The sequence below is a fragment of the Pseudorca crassidens genome, chromosome 3 (genome assembly GCF_039906515.1).
Source record: "Pseudorca crassidens isolate mPseCra1 chromosome 3, mPseCra1.hap1, whole genome shotgun sequence".
NCBI lineage: Eukaryota > Metazoa > Chordata > Mammalia > Artiodactyla > Delphinidae > Pseudorca > Pseudorca crassidens.
In genome coordinates, this window is record NC_090298.1 from 64102367 (window position 1) to 64118904 (window position 16538).

The 16538-nt window shown below is 37.4% G+C and overlaps 1 protein-coding gene across 4 annotated transcripts in view; it reads left to right on the plus strand.

Moving 5' to 3' along the window:
• Positions 1-16538, plus strand: part of MSH3 (mutS homolog 3) — a 181068-nt gene that overhangs the window by 295 nt on the left and 164235 nt on the right. For 3 of the 4 annotated variants that reach the window (XM_067731131.1, XM_067731132.1, XM_067731134.1), the window contains exons 2-3: positions 1163-1283; positions 12413-12633. In XM_067731131.1, coding sequence (XP_067587232.1) covers positions 1163-1283; positions 12413-12633 — 342 coding nt within the window. Of the gene's footprint in view, positions 1-51; positions 127-1162; positions 1284-12412; positions 12634-16538 lie in introns of those variants that run through there. The other variant, XM_067731133.1, reaches the window with a different exon arrangement.

The following is a 16538-nucleotide window of genomic DNA, read 5'->3' on the forward strand; positions in this document are numbered from 1 at the left end:
GGCGGGGACTGTGCGCGAGAATATGCGAGATGGCTGGGCCAGGCGGGAAAGGGGCGGGGCTCAAGAAGGAGAAAGAGGGAAGAGGCAGGGCAGCATCCGTCCTAGGTGCAGTTCAGACATTTTAGGGTAATATTACACTTGGGGTAATAGATTTGAGGCTAAGGTTACACCGGCTCTTAATGGCAGACCTCTCATTCTGATGCGGTTAGAGTCAAAGGATACATATTTTAATCTCCATTCTCTCCCCTCCACCCCGTTTTTTTTTCTGGATTGAGGGTTGAAGAGGAGCATTATTTATTATTTGTATGTGTTTGGTTAGCTGACTAGACGAAAACTGCCGTTAAATCTCTAGTTTTTAAGGCTGCAACAGCCTTGCTTAGTATTTCAAGCGTTTACGGGTCAAAGTCATGTGCAGTTCCCTGGTGACTGTACCCCTTGTAGTTCAGGTTATAAAGTCTGATACACAATTTGGGTGGATAAAGTTTCTTAAGATGATACAGATGTGATGGCTAGTTGTTGTATGCTTCCTGTTGCTTCAAAATCTTGTTCCCTTCATTTATGTTTCTTCCATAGATGATTGTTCCTCTCCTGTCTTTGTTTTTTGACCATAGCCTATATTTTCATGAATTCACCAAGATTTTATTTTATGCCTACCATTTAGAGGTTATTTGGTGAAGGACTTAAGTTTTTGACAGGTTTTCTGCCAGCATATAGTCCATAATCTTGTGGCATTTTCAGTGGTGAACATAAATCAAGTTTGAATGTGAAACAGTTAAATGACAATTAACATTTCAAAAATGATACTGTTTTAAATTATCTGTCTAAATTCAACTTTTCTAAATATTAGGTTTTTTTCTTAAAGGTATTCTATTTAACATAGGTAAGTAGGGTGATTCATAATCTGAGATAGGGGAAGACTGATCGAGTGAAGAAAAGTAGCAGCCTTGGTTCTAATTCTAGGAGGGCTTGAGGTGCTGAGGCTCATGACTTGCCAGTCTCCACCTTGTCTTTGAAGATGGTAAAACAGTTCACCCGTAACTCTAAACAGATGATTCTATGAAGGGTGGATGGCAAGAACTTTGCTGTCATTCAGAAGTAAGGTTTAAATTATTTTGCATACATCAAGTTTTGAGATTAGAGATAATATCATTTTCTAACATAGGTTGCAGAAATCGATAGGAGTAAGAAGAGACCACTGGAGAGTGATGGGCCTGTTAAAAAGAAAGCAAAGAAAGTCCAAGAAAAGGAAGAAGGAAGTGATTCAGTAATGTCTGGGAACGCTGGTGAGTTCTGGGGCAATTTTTCTTCATTCTTACAAGTAATGACTCTGATATTCTCACATTCTCCTGAGGGCAGAGGAGACTGTTGGAGTATTGGGCCATTTTTTCCTTTGTGGAGAAAGGTCTCCATTGTGCTTGAGTAGACTAGCCCCTTCATAAGGGGTGGTGTGGGTAAGAGGTTGGGGGAGTGGAGGTAAGAGATGGAGTTCTGCAATTTGGCTGTAGTTCTCCCAATTTTCTCTCTTATTCCCTCTAGCAAATTTTTGTCTTGATTATAAAAGTAAAACGTTCTTGTTATAAAAATTTCAAACAATACAGAAATGTAGAAGGTGGACAGTAAAAGACCTCATAATCTCTCCCTTTCAGTAAGGGCTACTGCTAATTTTTGGGGGTGCTGTACATTCTTCCAGGTTTTTCTGTTTATACACATCTATATGTACTCAAATAGACCCCAAAATAAGTTAACTAATAATAATATTTTATAAATTGTATTATACTATATATACTAATTTGCAACTGTTTTTTTCCACTTAGCAGAACATTTTAAACAATTTTCAATGTCAGGACATGTAGATCTACCCTGTCCTTTTTAATCATGGAGCTGCTTTTTCTGTATGCTAAAGGGTTTTGGGTAAAACCACTATTCCTGAGCTGTTGGACTTCTAGGGGAGGTATTGGATACAGATGGTTGAGCAGATTTTTCTCTAGTTTTTGGCCTCAGACAATTTGTGATAGGGGAGGACAGAAAATGCTTCTTTCTTCATTATCCCCAGGAATTTAGGTAAAGAAAACGAGACAAAACCAAAAAAAAAAAAAAAAAAAAAGTTTCTATTTAGTGGATCAAGAGGTAAAGTTTGGATTTAGGGTTAACATGAAAGCCTTAGTATGAAATAACTATAGAAATGGAGACGTATGGTTAAAGAGAAGGATAAATCTGATGATACCCTTTTTCTCCTCCTACCTGAAGGGGCCATGGCGAGAGGCATGACTTGACAGAATTTGCATTTTCTAGGGTTTCATTACTCTACATAGATCTGATCTATTCAGTTTTTCAGTAAATTCGTCAAGCTGTTAATGAACCCTCTGTTTGCCTGCCATTGCTGTACAGGTTTTTGTAGTTCTTTTATTCTTCCAAACAACCCTTGCTGTCCTCCAGTGATAGGTGAGGTTGAGGGTTACCACACTTAAGTAACTTTTCCAGGCACCCAGGGGAGCTGAGGTGGAAAAGGGGCAACAGACTTGGAATGTTTTGAAATAAGACCTTTGCTACTTGGTAAAAAATCACACTCAGGAAGAAGAAAGAGCTTTCCCCAGTCGAACGCTGGGTGATTGCTCCACCTCGGGTTTTTTTTTTTTTTTTAAGTAACAGATTATTAAGATATAATCACATGTTATACAATTCACCCTTTACCATGTACAATTCAATGACTTTCAGTATATTCACAGAATTGTGCAGCCCTCATTAAGTCAATTTTAGAGCATTTTCATCACCCTCAAAGGAAACTCAGTACCCAATAGCAGTCACTTCCCATTTTCCCCAAGCAGCGCCTCCCTCACCGACCTAAGCAGCCACGAATCTATTTTCTGTCTATAGATTTGTCTATTCTGAACATGTCATATAAATAGAATCATACAGTATGTGGCCTTTTTGTCTGATTTCTTTCACTTAGCCTAATGTTTCTAAGGTTCATCCATGTTGTAGCATGTATCAGTACCTCCTTCCTTTCAAAAGTTGTTTTGATTTGATTTCTTTTTATTGTGGTAAAGTACACAGAACATAAAATTTTCATCTTAACCATTTTTAAGTGTACAGTTCAATTAAGTGCATTCATAATTTTGTACAACCATTACCTCCATCCATCTCTAGAATTCTTTTTGTTTTGCAGAATTGAAACTCTATAGCCATTAAATAATAGCTCCACATTCCCTCCTCCCCCAGTCCCTGGCCATCAACATTCTACTTTCCATGATTTTGAGTACTCTAAATTACATCATTCCTTTTTATTGTTGAATAATATGCCATTATATGGATCCACTTCAGTTCTTAATTCTTCAATTTATAAGCTCATTTTTATACCTAGGATCCACAGGGGAAGGAAGCTTTTATACTCACAAGGAAACTTGATACATTTGAAAAGTGATTTAAATATGTGTTTTGAAAACAAATTGAATAATAATAAAAAGGTAAAACATACATTTGAAAAGAAATTCAAATATATATCTCTAAAAGAAGAGAAGTCACAGGAAACTAGGTAAAGTATATATTAGAAAAGTCCTATATTTAAGAAGAAAGGGAGTCATAGTATTCCTTGAAAGGTTCTTAACCTTTAACATTTGTGACATCAAGGTGTTTTTGGTGTTTTTTAATTATGGTGTTGATTTCCCTAATATGTCTTTTTTCCTCTGGCTGCTTTTACGATTTTGTATTTATCACTCGTTTGCCCACATTTGATTTTTTTTTTTTTAACATCTTTATTGGGGTATAATTGCTTTACAATGGTGTGTTAGTTTCTGCTTTATAACAAAGTGAATCAGTTATACATATACATATGTTCCCATATCTCTTCCCTCTTGCATCTTCCTCCCTCCCACCCTCCCAATCCCAGCCCTCCAGGCAGTCACAAAGCACCGAGCTGATCTCCCTGTGCCATGCGGCTGCTTCCCACTAGCTATCTACCTTACGTTTGGTAGTGTATATATGTCCATGCCTCTCTCTCGCTTTGTCACAGCTCACCCTTCCCCCTCCCCACATCCTCAAGTCCATTCTCCAGTAGGTCTGTGTCTTTATTCCTGTCTTAACCCTAGGTTCTTCATGACATTTTTTTCCCTTAAATTCCATATATATGTGTTAGCATACGGTGTTTGTCTTTCTCTTTCTGACTTACTTCACTTTGTATGACAGACTCTGAGTCTATCCACCTCATTACAAATAGCTCAATTTCGTTTCTTTTTATGGCTGAGTAATATTCTATTGTATATATGTGCCACATCTTCTTTATCCATTCATCTGATGATGGGCATTTAGGTTGTTTCCATCTCCGGGCTATTGTAAATAGAGCTGAAATGAACATTTTGGTACATGACTCTTTTTGAATTATGGTTTTCTCAGGGTATATGCCCAGTAGTGGGATTGCTGGGTCGTATGGTAGTTCTATTTGTAGTTTTTTAAGGAACCTCCATCCTGTTCTCCATAGTGGCTGTACCAATTCACATTCCCACCAGCAGTGCAGGAGTGTTCCCTTTTCTCCACACCCTCTCCAGCATTTATTGTTTCTAGATTTTTTGATGATGGCCATTCTGACTGGTGTGAGATGATATCTCATTGTAGTTTTGATTTGCATTTCCCTAATGATTAATGATGTTGAGCATTCTTTCATGTGTTTGTTGGCAATCTGTATATCTTCTTTGGAGAAATGTCTAGGTCTTCTGCCCATTTTTGGATTGGGTTGTTTGTTTTTTTGTTATTGAGCTGCATGAGCTGCTTGTAAATTTTGGAAATTAATCCTGTGTCAGTTGCTTCATTTGCAAATATTTTCTCCCATTCTGAGGGTTGTCTTTTGGTCTTGTTTATGGTTTCCTTTGCTTTGCAAAAGCTTTGAAGTTTCATTAGGTCCCATTTGCCACATTTGATTTTGATGAGCCTTAGTCTAGTATTTAAAAAAATTCTTATTTCTTCATTAATCTTTATCCTGTTTGGAGTTCATTTAAAGCTTCTTGGGTTCCATCAGTTTATAGTTTTCATCAAATTTGGAAGAATTTTTTGGCCACTTTTTTCTCAAAATTTTTTTCTGTCTCTTCCCTTTCTCTTCTTCTGAGAGTTTATTAATAGGGATGCTAGATTACTTAACATTATCCCTGAAATAAGGAAGCTCTTTTCATTTATTTTCCAGTATTATTTCCCCTTCTGCTTCATTTTGGATTGATTCTCCTGCTGTATTTTCAAGTTCAGTGATATTTTTTTCCAGTAGTATCTAATATGATATAAATTTAATTCAGTGAAATGTTCAGTTCAGATATTGTATATTTCATCTCTAGAAGTTCTGTATTGTTCTTTTTAAAAAACATCCCATTTTTCTATGTGAATTGTATTTCAGTAAAGCTGTTACCAAACAGAAACCTTCCATTCTGCTCCTCTTTATTTTTTCCTTTTCATTTTTCATTATATGGAACATGTTTATAATATGTGTTTTCATGTCCTTATATGCTAATTCTGTCATCTCTATCATTTCTGGTTTGGTACACCTTGACTGATTTTTCTACTTTTTGCATGTTTAGTAATTAATTATTTGGATTGTGTTTTGTATTTTTGTTTTTTAAATTTATTTATTTTTGGCTGCGTTGGGTCTTCATTGCTGCGTGTGGGCGCGGGGGCTACTCTTGCTTGCTGTGTGTGTGCTTCTCATTGCGGTGGCTTCTCTTGTTGCAAAGCACGGGCTCTGGGCACGTGGGCTTCAGTAGTTGTGGTGTGTGGGCTCAGTAGTTGTGACTCACGGGCTCTAGAACGCAGGCTCAGTAGTTGTGGTGCACGGGCTTCGTTGCTTCACAGCATGTGGGATCTTCCTGGACCAGGGATGGAACCCCTGTGCCCTGCATCGGCAGGTGGACTCCCAACCACTGCGCCACCAGGGAAGTCCTGATAATAAGTATTTTGAACTTTGTGTTGTCGTGTGCTGGGATTTGTGTTTCTTTAAAGAATGTTGAATTTTGTTCTGGCAAGTAGTTAAATTCCTTGTGGATCAGTTTGATCTTTTTAGGGATTGTTTTTAAGCTTTGGAAGAGAAGGTCTAGAGTAGCCCCGTTCTTAAGCCCTGACTTTTCTAGAGTTGGGAAAGGATGGATAGTTGCAATAGCACACCATTATATAGTATTTACACCATAAAGAGACAATACATGTTAATAATCTTTAGATTATAGACAATAGTAAAATGTAATAAAAGTTTTAGGAAGCAATGAGGCCTGAGTATTTATTACCTTTGTTTTTTGTTTTTTTTAAGTAGATAATTGGGGTAGGATTTTTTATTAATTAATTATTATTATTATTTATTTTTGCTGTGTTGGGTCTTCGTTTCTGTGCGAGGGCTTTCTTTAGTTGTGGTGAGCGGGGGCCACTCTTCATCGCGGTGCGCGGGCCTTTCACTATCGCGGCCTCTCTTGTTGCGGAGCACAGGCTCCAAACGCGCAGGCTCAGTATCTGTGGCTCACGGGCCTAGCTGCTCTGCAGCAGCATGTGGGATCCTCCCAGACCAGGGCTCGATCCTCCCAGACCAGGGCTTGAACCAGTGTCCCCAGCATTAGCAAGCAGATTCTCAACCACTGCACCACCAGGGAAGCCCTCTGTTACCTTTGTTTTTAATGTAATTCATTTAATTGTAAGTTTATATACTGTAACATAATAGCTGTGTTTTACAACTGGCTCACAAAGTTCTTGAAGATTTCACTTACCAGTATGAGCTGGCTCCCTTGTCTCTCTGTGTGGGCTAATTTTAGCTTCCTCATAGCAGTGGTGGCTGGTTTCCAAGAATGAGTATCTGTGAGAGAGAGCCAGACGGCCAGACGGAAGCTGTATTGTCTTTCACAGTCTAGCTTTGGAAGTTATATAGTGTCACTTCTGCCATACTCTGTTGGTTGAATTAGTTACAAAGGCCTGTGTGGGTTCAAGGGGAAGGAACATGGATTCCACCTTTCAGTGCAGGAGTGTCAGCATCACATAGGAAAAACATATGGGATGGAATATATATATGTCTGGCTACGTTTGGTAAATAAAATCTCCCCAGATTCAGACTTGACTTTTTGTTATTATTCTTACTTTAATTACAGATAACCAGTGTAGAACTCTGTCTCAAATGCATTTTGATAAATACAAATATCCATTATCTTAATACTATATAAATGTGGACTTTCCAAAATCAATTAAAGATATTATAAAATATAGCCAGAGTATATAAAAATAAGATACAATTTTTTAAAAAGACCCGGGAAATGTATCAGATATTATACCTTTAAACCATATGCAGGAAGTTCAAATTGAAATTTGACTTAAATTCATTTTTTCCAGTTTACCCTAGACCATTTTATAAAAGACATCGATTAATATTTATAATTATTACACACTGCAATTAATATCCTAACATAAAGCTGCTTAGTTATTTAAAATATTTTTTTAATTGACGTATAGTTGATTTACAATGTTGTGTTAGATTCCGGTGTACAGCAAAGTGATTCAGTCAGACATATATATTTTTTTTTTTGGATTTTTTTCCCTTATAGGTTATTACAAAATATTGAGTATAGTTCCCTTGCTATACAGTAGGTCCTCATTGTTTATCTGTTTTATATATAGTAGTTTGTATCTGCTAATCCCAAACTCCTAATTTATCCACACCGTGGCCCCCCCACCCCTGGCCTTTCCCCTTTGGTAACCATAAGTTTGTTTTCTAACACTGTGAATCTGTTTCTGTTTTTGTAAATAAGTTCATTTGTATCACATTTTAGATTCCACATATAAGTGATATCATATGATAAAAGATTTTGTCTGACTTACTTCGTATGATAATCTCTAGCTCCATCCATGTTGCTGCTAATGGCATTCTTTTTTTTTTTTTTTTATGGCTGAGTATAAAGCTACTTAGTTTTAGTGAAAAAATCAAAATTTTTCATGGAATCAAATATGCCATTCCCCAAATTCCCATTTTTGCATTCTGTAATGACTGCCTATTATACCGGGTAAAAAATTTTATCCAGCAAACTTTCCATTTTCATTTTATGCTCTTAAAAAAAGAATCACCTTTTGACGTTTAAAACAACATGCCCCAATTTGGAATGAATATTTAAAAACAAGGGCACTAAGATTAAAAAATAAGTCTTTTAAAAGAAGAAGTTCTGCCCTTTACCTGGGTTTCTGTTGTTAGACAAGATTTGAAACTGCCTCTTAAATCTATTTATTTTTCTTTTTAAGACTCTCCTCCTTGACTTGTGTCTTATTTTTATCTGCCTAAGCTTAAATATCTTCTTTTGAGCTTAAACCCTCGAAAACATTGGGTGTAATTTATCTTCTCAAAAGAGAATTCTTGAGACCCTGAGATCTATGAACATGGATTTGTTGATGTTTTTAATTCATTATAGATGTTTAACACATGTAGAGAATCATAAGCTTGATAAATTTCACAAACTGAAGTCACCTATATAACCATCACTTAGATCAAGAAACTATATTACTAGGACCCCCGGAAACCTCTCTGTGCTCCCTCCCACTGGCAACCCCTTCCCCCCACCAAGGATAACCACTATCCTGACTTCAGTATAGATTGGTTTTGCCTGAACATTGTGTTTAATTCAACTGATTTAAAATATGTTTGTAATATTCCAGAGGTTTTTCTTTTTTTCCTTTTTTTAAGATGAATTATTTTATCTGTAAAACAGATTCTTATACAGATTAAAAAAAATCTGTTTATAGTGGCACATATTTTTATTTCAGCATCTACTCTGCTTCCTTCTAGATTAAAATTCTTTATTTAAAATATGATAATTCTTCTACCTCCTTGATCCTTCATAACCTAGGCCTAGAGGAGGAAGCCTGAGTAGAGAAAGTAACTATTATGTATTTACATTTTATGGTACACAAAAAATTAAAGCTCAAACAGTGAAGGTGTTAATTCAGTGAAAGATTTTTACTGAGAAGTTTTTGGCCTATTTAACGTGTTGGGACAGCAACCGATGGCCTTATTTCTAGGGTATATCCTCTTAAGGGCTCAGAGACTTTAGTGATAATGCTGGCAAGTCTTAATCTCATATTGTGGCAATTTGATAGTTCATTTCATGGCATCTTCAGAAAAGGAAATAGTATAAGTGAGGTTTTAAGTATAGGAGCAGAATATGGAGGTTGTTAAGGTTTATTGGGGTACTGTTAAACTAAAACAGGAGAACAGCCAATTATTTTACCAGCAAAATGGATTTATCTGGGAGCAGGTAAGAACTGCAATTTAGGACATGCAACTATGGCAAACCACATGCAAGTTCAGCAAGGCAAAGGAGAGGAAACTCTTTTATAGAGGAGAAGAGGAATTTGGGAGGGTCATTGGAGGAAACTGGGAGTTCAAAGTATAGTGGCTTTTCTTTGGCTGAGTTGTGACAGTCTCTCATTGGTTGTACTGTTGCCAGGCAAGGAGAAAATCTTCCTCCTGCTGGTGGTAGTAAGCTAGTGTCACTTCTATAGGGGATGCAAGGTAAGTCTCTTCCTGTTGGGATCTGTATTGATGCTGGGTAGTATGTCCAGGAGAGCTCTCCCTGCTGGCCTCCCAACTCCATTTTAGGAGGTTTCCCTTTTAATTTTCATAGTACTCAGTTTTCCATGAGCCAGGTTTTGCACAGTAGTTACAGTCTTCCTCAAGGCCTAATTGAGGGACTGGTGCCTATATCTGTGTCCCTTCTCAGACATGAGGGTTTCGTAGCTCTTGGGGGCTTTGCACTTGAGAAGCCTTCCAATTTAGTTTTTTTCATTGAGGGCCTTATGAGGTGTTAGAATCTCTCTTAGGTATCTGTGAGGAAAGCAATGAAAGATTTTGGTTTTCCTGTGTAAGCTTCATTCTTCCCACAGATAACATGTTCATATTTCCCCCTGGTTTTCTTTTAGATGGCTCAAGATTTGATGGTCCTAGGAGCATTAAGAAAAAATTGTAATTTTGGGTAATCGCTTGTGTACCAGTTCTTTCTCTTATTTTAGAGTTCAGGAATCATAATGGCTTGATAGAAATGAACAAGTGTGGGACACCTTCTTTCCTAACTCTTGAGCTGTGGTGCACTCGTAGAAAGTCATTGTAGCCTAAGGATGAAAGATGGCTACACAGAAAAAGGAGAGAAAAAACTTTAAGAGATGTGGAAGGGTAGCAGAGAGGTTGTACAGAAGCATGGGCTCAATCCAGGATCTTTCTGAACCGACAAAAACCTTTCTGTATTGAGCATAACTCAAGGATGGAGCTTCAAGGTGGAATCTTCCTTGGCAGTGGTGAGAGTAGGGTAGGGTAGGGAAGGATGGAGCTTCAAGGTGGAATCTTCCTTGGCAGTGGTGAGAGTAGGGTAGGGTAGGGAAGGATGGTAAGGAGGAGGGCAAGAAACTGAACAATCAAGGGCTCTTACCACATGCACGCTAAGTCCTTGCTGCACATCCAGCTGAGCAAACCCTGAAGTTTGTGGAAATAAGGCCTAGACATGGAATTTTTTGAAATATGAACTTTACTGTTTACTTAAAAAAATAAATAATGGGAAGAAAAGAGCAGAGCGTTCACTAGCTAGAAGAGTCTCTGGCTACTTCACCTTAGTTTTTAACACTTCAGTTTTAGATATTCTTTTTTCACATGAGTGCAATTCTGAGACTTATACCCCACTCCCATCACGGGAAAGTTTTTTTGAATCGATAGGGGGAAGTCCTTATATAATATAAAAACTTACACTATATGTTTGAAGAGTGATTCAAGTATACATCCTGAAAAGGGGAGAATAACAGTAAACAAGATGAATATATACATTTGAAAAGAGATTTCAAATATACATTTTTCTAGCTACAAGGTTAACAGGAGACAGGATAAAGTATAGATCTAAAAAGAGGTTTGCATATTAATATGAAAATATTTCAACTTTTAGAAATGAACAAAACCCAACTCTTGCCCTCAGAGTGTTTTTGCTTTAATGGGAAAGTAAGAGATAATAAATGCAGTCCCAGTTTCTTTATATTAAATAATAATTACCTAATAGTATTGCTCTAAAGGGTGAAAAGATGTATTCTGGCATATAGTAGATACCCAGTACATGATAGTTTCCCTTATTTTATGGGTTGCTTGCTTATTAATAACTGCTAATTGGCAGAGTGTGATAAGTGCTGTAGAGAGATGCGATCTTGTTATAGGAACATAGAGAAAGAAAAGATGACTTTAAACTGGGAGAATTAGCAGAATTTCATGAAAAAGTAGTTTTGAGATGGGTCTGGACGAAGTGAGTACAATTTGCCATGTGGAAATTGGGGTCAAGGGCATTCTGGGGAGAAAGAATAGCATGAGCAAAGCTGTGGAGGCAGGAAGGCACATGTCCTGGGGGTGGTTTCCTTGGTGAATTCCTGGTGTCAGTATCTTTAGGTCTTTCCCATGGAGCTGGTCAGTTTCCCCAGTCCAGAGTCTTGTGAGCTCCTGCCTGGAGAGAGAACTCTGGCTGCCTGTGTTCTGGGAGCTGGTGAGAAGAGGCTGGTTTCTCCACATACAGTAAGCCTGTATTCCCATCATTCTTATGGCTCAGGCACAGTACTGCGTCTCACCTGTGCCTGTGTTGCCTTTTCCAGAGAAATCTCCAGTCTTCTTCTGAGGTAGAAGGAGGACAGTTACCCTTGAGTTTGGAGTGGGGTAGGGGTCTAGGGATTAAATTGTTTTGAACCAGTTCTGTTTATTTTAGAACCTCCCTTTTTTCCATTTCCAGAGCTACTGGTACCCTGATTCTTGAGCCATTTAATAAGCATTTTGTGTTCTAAGTAGGATTAGTTCCTGGTTTTATATATTACTGATTTAGGATTTAGCTTTCAGGTATGCTAAATTGGTTATTGCTTATCCATTTATCCTTCTAGCTTCAGATATTTTGTTTGCAGTTGTCACCTCTTCTTTTCTGTCTGCCCTGTTGTAGTTTTTGTTTTTTTTTTGAATCCTTTTCCCCCTTTTATTTTTTATTTATTTATTTATTTATTTTGCTGTACGTGGGCCTCACTGTTGTGGCTTCTCCCGTTGCGGAGCACGGGCTCCGGACGTGCAGGCTCAGCGGCCATGGCTCACGGGCCCAGCTGCTCCGCGGCATGTGGGATCTTCCTGGACCGGGGCATGAACCCGTGTCCCCTGCATTAGCAGGCGGACTCTCAACCACTGCGCCACCAGGGAAGCCCCTGTTGTAGTTTTTAATGGGGTTTCAGGACCAAGTGAAATTAGATCTATGTTTCAATATGCCATCTTCACCCTGAACCCGAGGTTTCTTTATTTCCTTATCACATTATAGTTAGATTCATTGCTTTAGTGAGAAGCTCCCTCTTTAAAAATCCTATGCTAATTATGAATTGACATAATGAGATAAAATACTATTGTTATATTTTCTTCTGACTTGCTAAGAGCCAAAGAAACACCTGAGGACCAGGATTGTTTTAAAGTCTCTGGAAAAATTGAAAGAATTCTGCTGCGATTCTGCCCTTCCTCAAAATAGAGTCCAGACAGAGTCTCTTCAGAAGAGATTTGCAGTTCTGCCAAAATGTACTGATTTTGATGATATCGATCTTCTACGTGCAAAGAATGCAGTTTCTTCTGAAGATTCCAAATCTCAAACTAGTCAAAAGGTATGTAACTCTTATATAGATGAATATCCAGTTACTTAGAACTGTAGGTTCTCACGTGCCATTAGGTTTGTGGGTTCACTCAGGGCACTGGTTCCCAAACTTGGCTGATCATCCAAATGAGCTGAGGGAGCTTTTGCTTTTTAGTTTTTTGTTTTTAAATTCCTGGAGATTGTGATTTACTATGTATTAAGGCAGGATGAATTAGTTTTATTAAAACAACAGAAAACCAAGAAAACCTCCCAGCAGATTCTGATATACAGCCTGGATTAGGAGCCACTGACTTGGGGGGATTCTTTATTAATAATTAATACAAGCACAGTTTCTTATAGTCCTCCTTATAGTTTCCATGATTAGTCTGGAAAATCACAGTGAATAATTTGTAGAGATGTTTTGAGGTTTTTAGTTGAAAGCTTGGCTGATATAATAAATTCAGAGTTTAACCAAACGTATATGGCTTCCTTACTTCTTCCACTGTTCGGTGATTATTAGTATTTTTCACCATTGCAAAATCAGGGAATTTAACTCTTGATCCATCATTGAAATCTATTATAAATCAGAATTAGTGGTTCTCAGCCCAGCTTTAAATTAGAATCACCTTACTGTCATAATTTTGTATGGTGACAGTTAGTTATTGGACTTATGATCACTTCATAATGTATTTGACTATCAGATCACTATGTTGTACACCTGAAACTAACGTAATATTGTATGTCAACTATACGTCAATAAAATAAAATACCGATAGTAAGAACCCTTCTTCAGAATCATGTTTAGTTAGTTTTCATGAAAAACTGGGCATGGATATCGTTTAAAAGCTCTCATTTTAATGTGTAGCCATGATCGAAAACCATGGAGTTAGAGAACTAGTTCTTTACTTTTTTTTATGAGTCATTTAAATCTAATGAAAACTATGGATTTGTTACTCAGAAAAATACTCAGACCAACACAATTTTGTATCTAATTTTCAGAAGTTCACACTCCTTCCCACAAAGTCCAGATTCATGAACTCCTCCTTCAGCCAGGCCGTAAGATCCATTGACTTATTTTACATCATCAGAAAAAAAGTTGCTTTGTTTTCATTTTTAATCTGTTTTTAGTACTTAGAAGCAGTTCACCTGAGTGTAGTGGTCATAAAGTATAGAGGTCAAAAAGTTTGTCTGTGTATGTTCACTTTATTAATTGGAGAATTTATCCTAGGGTCTCATGAGATTTACTGTTGGTTTATACATAAAATGACCAACTTGGCATTTCTGATTCACAGCACATTAGAAGTAACCAGTTAGAAGGGACACCGAGAAATAGGTCCTGAAAGTCCCATTTTATTATTCTCATCATCCTCAATTGTCAAGACAAAGTTAAATTGAGTTCAGAATGCTGTCTCTGGGAATATGAAAAAGAGTATATCTGAGAAATATTTTCACCCAAATGGTGGGGAAAAAAAGTTGCCTAATACTCAAGTATTCAGATTGACTTGTTTATTCATATCCCGTATGCTTAAAACTATTTGCTGGATTCCTACTTTCATTCCCTATATGAATAAGGTATAAAGTAAGAACTTTCTTTTTCCAGGAAATATATTTTTTTAAGTATTCATTAAGTTTTGCAATATGTGGTTTTCTTGAATTTTAGATAACAGTCATGGAAACGAAGTAGAAAATCCGTCATAATTAAAAGCAAATGCATTCTCCAACCTGGTATATTGACCCACTTTTCTCCTGCCCTACCTGTCCATACCTTACCAGATCTCATTGCTGATCTTTGGAGGTTTGCTTGGCTTCGCTATTCAGATAAACTGTGTCTCTACCTGCTATTCCAGCTAAGCTGAATTTTTTAAACCTTTAGCAACTGCAACTGTAAAGAACGTGTTTCTGGGCTTTCCTTGGACTGCGGTCCCCTCCCTGGGCCATATAAGACATTTCTCTTTCTCTCTTCTCTGCCTCTGCTGGTCACTAGTCTTTTAGGCCATATTTTTAATCTCAGGGGTAGCTGGTAAGTTTTTAGATGTTGGCAGTGACCCAGTGACAGTTAATTAGAAGCTGGATTTATCCTTTTGACAAAAATAATCAATAGTCAATCTAAGAAAGAAGTGAAAAATTTTATTTGAGCCAACCTGAGGATTATAACCCAGGAGGTAGTCTCTCAGAGAGCTCTGAGAACTGTTCCAAAGAAGTAAAGGGCGGGGAGGCCAGCATATGTGTGATTTTGGTAAAGGGGGTATGTGCACTCAAGCACACATCTCGGTAGAAGGTTGCTGCTAGTCACAAGGAACAGACATCTTAGTTAATGATTTTAGTGCTTTTCTAAGTATGGGATGATGCAAGAATCCAGGTTTATAAAAAAATTTCTCCTGAAAATATCTAACTATCTGAGGGCAAGTTTCACAAAGAGCCTCATCCTGATCTTCCTGAATTCCTTTCAGGGTGTAATATAGGTCAGCAACCACAGTAGCTAATGACTTCATTCTTGTAGAATTGGTTGATGGGCAAACAGTCTTTATTTTATAATCGGTTCCCTTTCGGTCTTAATTTCAACCAAGGTTTGGGAGGCATTTTGTGATCAATTTGTCCTATGGCGCTAGGAATACTCATTCTCAGGTCAGGCAAGGATTTTGTTGATAGGCCACCCACTGTGCTGTTCCTGGACTAGGCCCTGTTCACAGTAGCCGAGAGCCTCTGAACCACCTGTCTTATAGTCTGTTATGGTCTAGAAAACGATTCTCTCTTGTTGATTCTTCCCATATCTAGAGTTACACTATTAAAATCACTGATCATATAGGACTGTATATTTTGTCAATTGTTTTAAGTCACCTAATCATTAATTTTATTGGAGGCTCAGTCATACATTTGATAACGCAAGAAACAATTATATTATAAAATAGGCAGAATACAAGTAATACAGCTAGTAACGTTAATAAGGTCATAAGTAAGTATTTAAGCTAAGAAGACTTCCATTAGGTGCCCAGTGTCTCCCCAGGTCATCTGACCGGTATGTTATGCACCAATGGCTATCTTTAAGGGAAATGGTATGTTGGCATTGTATATAAAGTTCCCCATAGATGTCTGTGTGTACGAGGCGAGTGGGTGGGTCATCGTGACCCCTTAAAGGATTGAGAAAGAAATGTTAGTTTCCAAGGAGTTATAAGGCTGGCACCAGAAGGAGGAAAATTGATCTTCATGGTTGAGCAGGTATTTCTGCTAAACCTAAGCATAAGGCAGATAGATGCACAATGCACACTGAAGGGGAGGGAGGGGCCCAAAATGGGGAGAGAAAAATTTTATGTTTAGATTTTTCTTGCCTTTTCTTAAAATATGAATTTTTATGTCATCAATTGTACAGATTTGTTTCATTTGACCTTAATAAGTCTCAGAAGCAAGGAATTCGCTCTAAGCTGTGAACTGGATTTAATTATGGTTTTCATATAGACAGGTGGATATCAGGAATACTAATGTTGAAAATGTAACCTTGTGCTTTATGCTTTCCAAAAGCTGTTTCTCATCTCTCTTTACCAAACAAATTGTGATTCTTTCTTGGAATAAAGATTATGGAACATACTGTCTTTTAGACTGTACTTGGAAATTTAAACGTTAAGTGCAGGTTTAGCTGCTGGCATGCTTGTTGAAAGTGGTTTTGCCTTACCGCTGAGGGAGACAGATCGATGCCTGATGACTTTTTGTGCCTTATATATATCTGGAAATAAAGAAAAGAAAATGGTTAATTATAATTGGTTTAATGAAATCCAATTTAAAGAGAAGTATAGAAAGCTTTTTTAGTTTAGGCTTTCAAAATTTGCTCAAATAATTATACAGTAGTTTAGTTTGGCTCACTTTTTTAAGTCATTTACTTTGAGAAAATTCCAAACCTGCAAGAAAATATGCCTAATACATGATATACTCTTGTAAACTTTT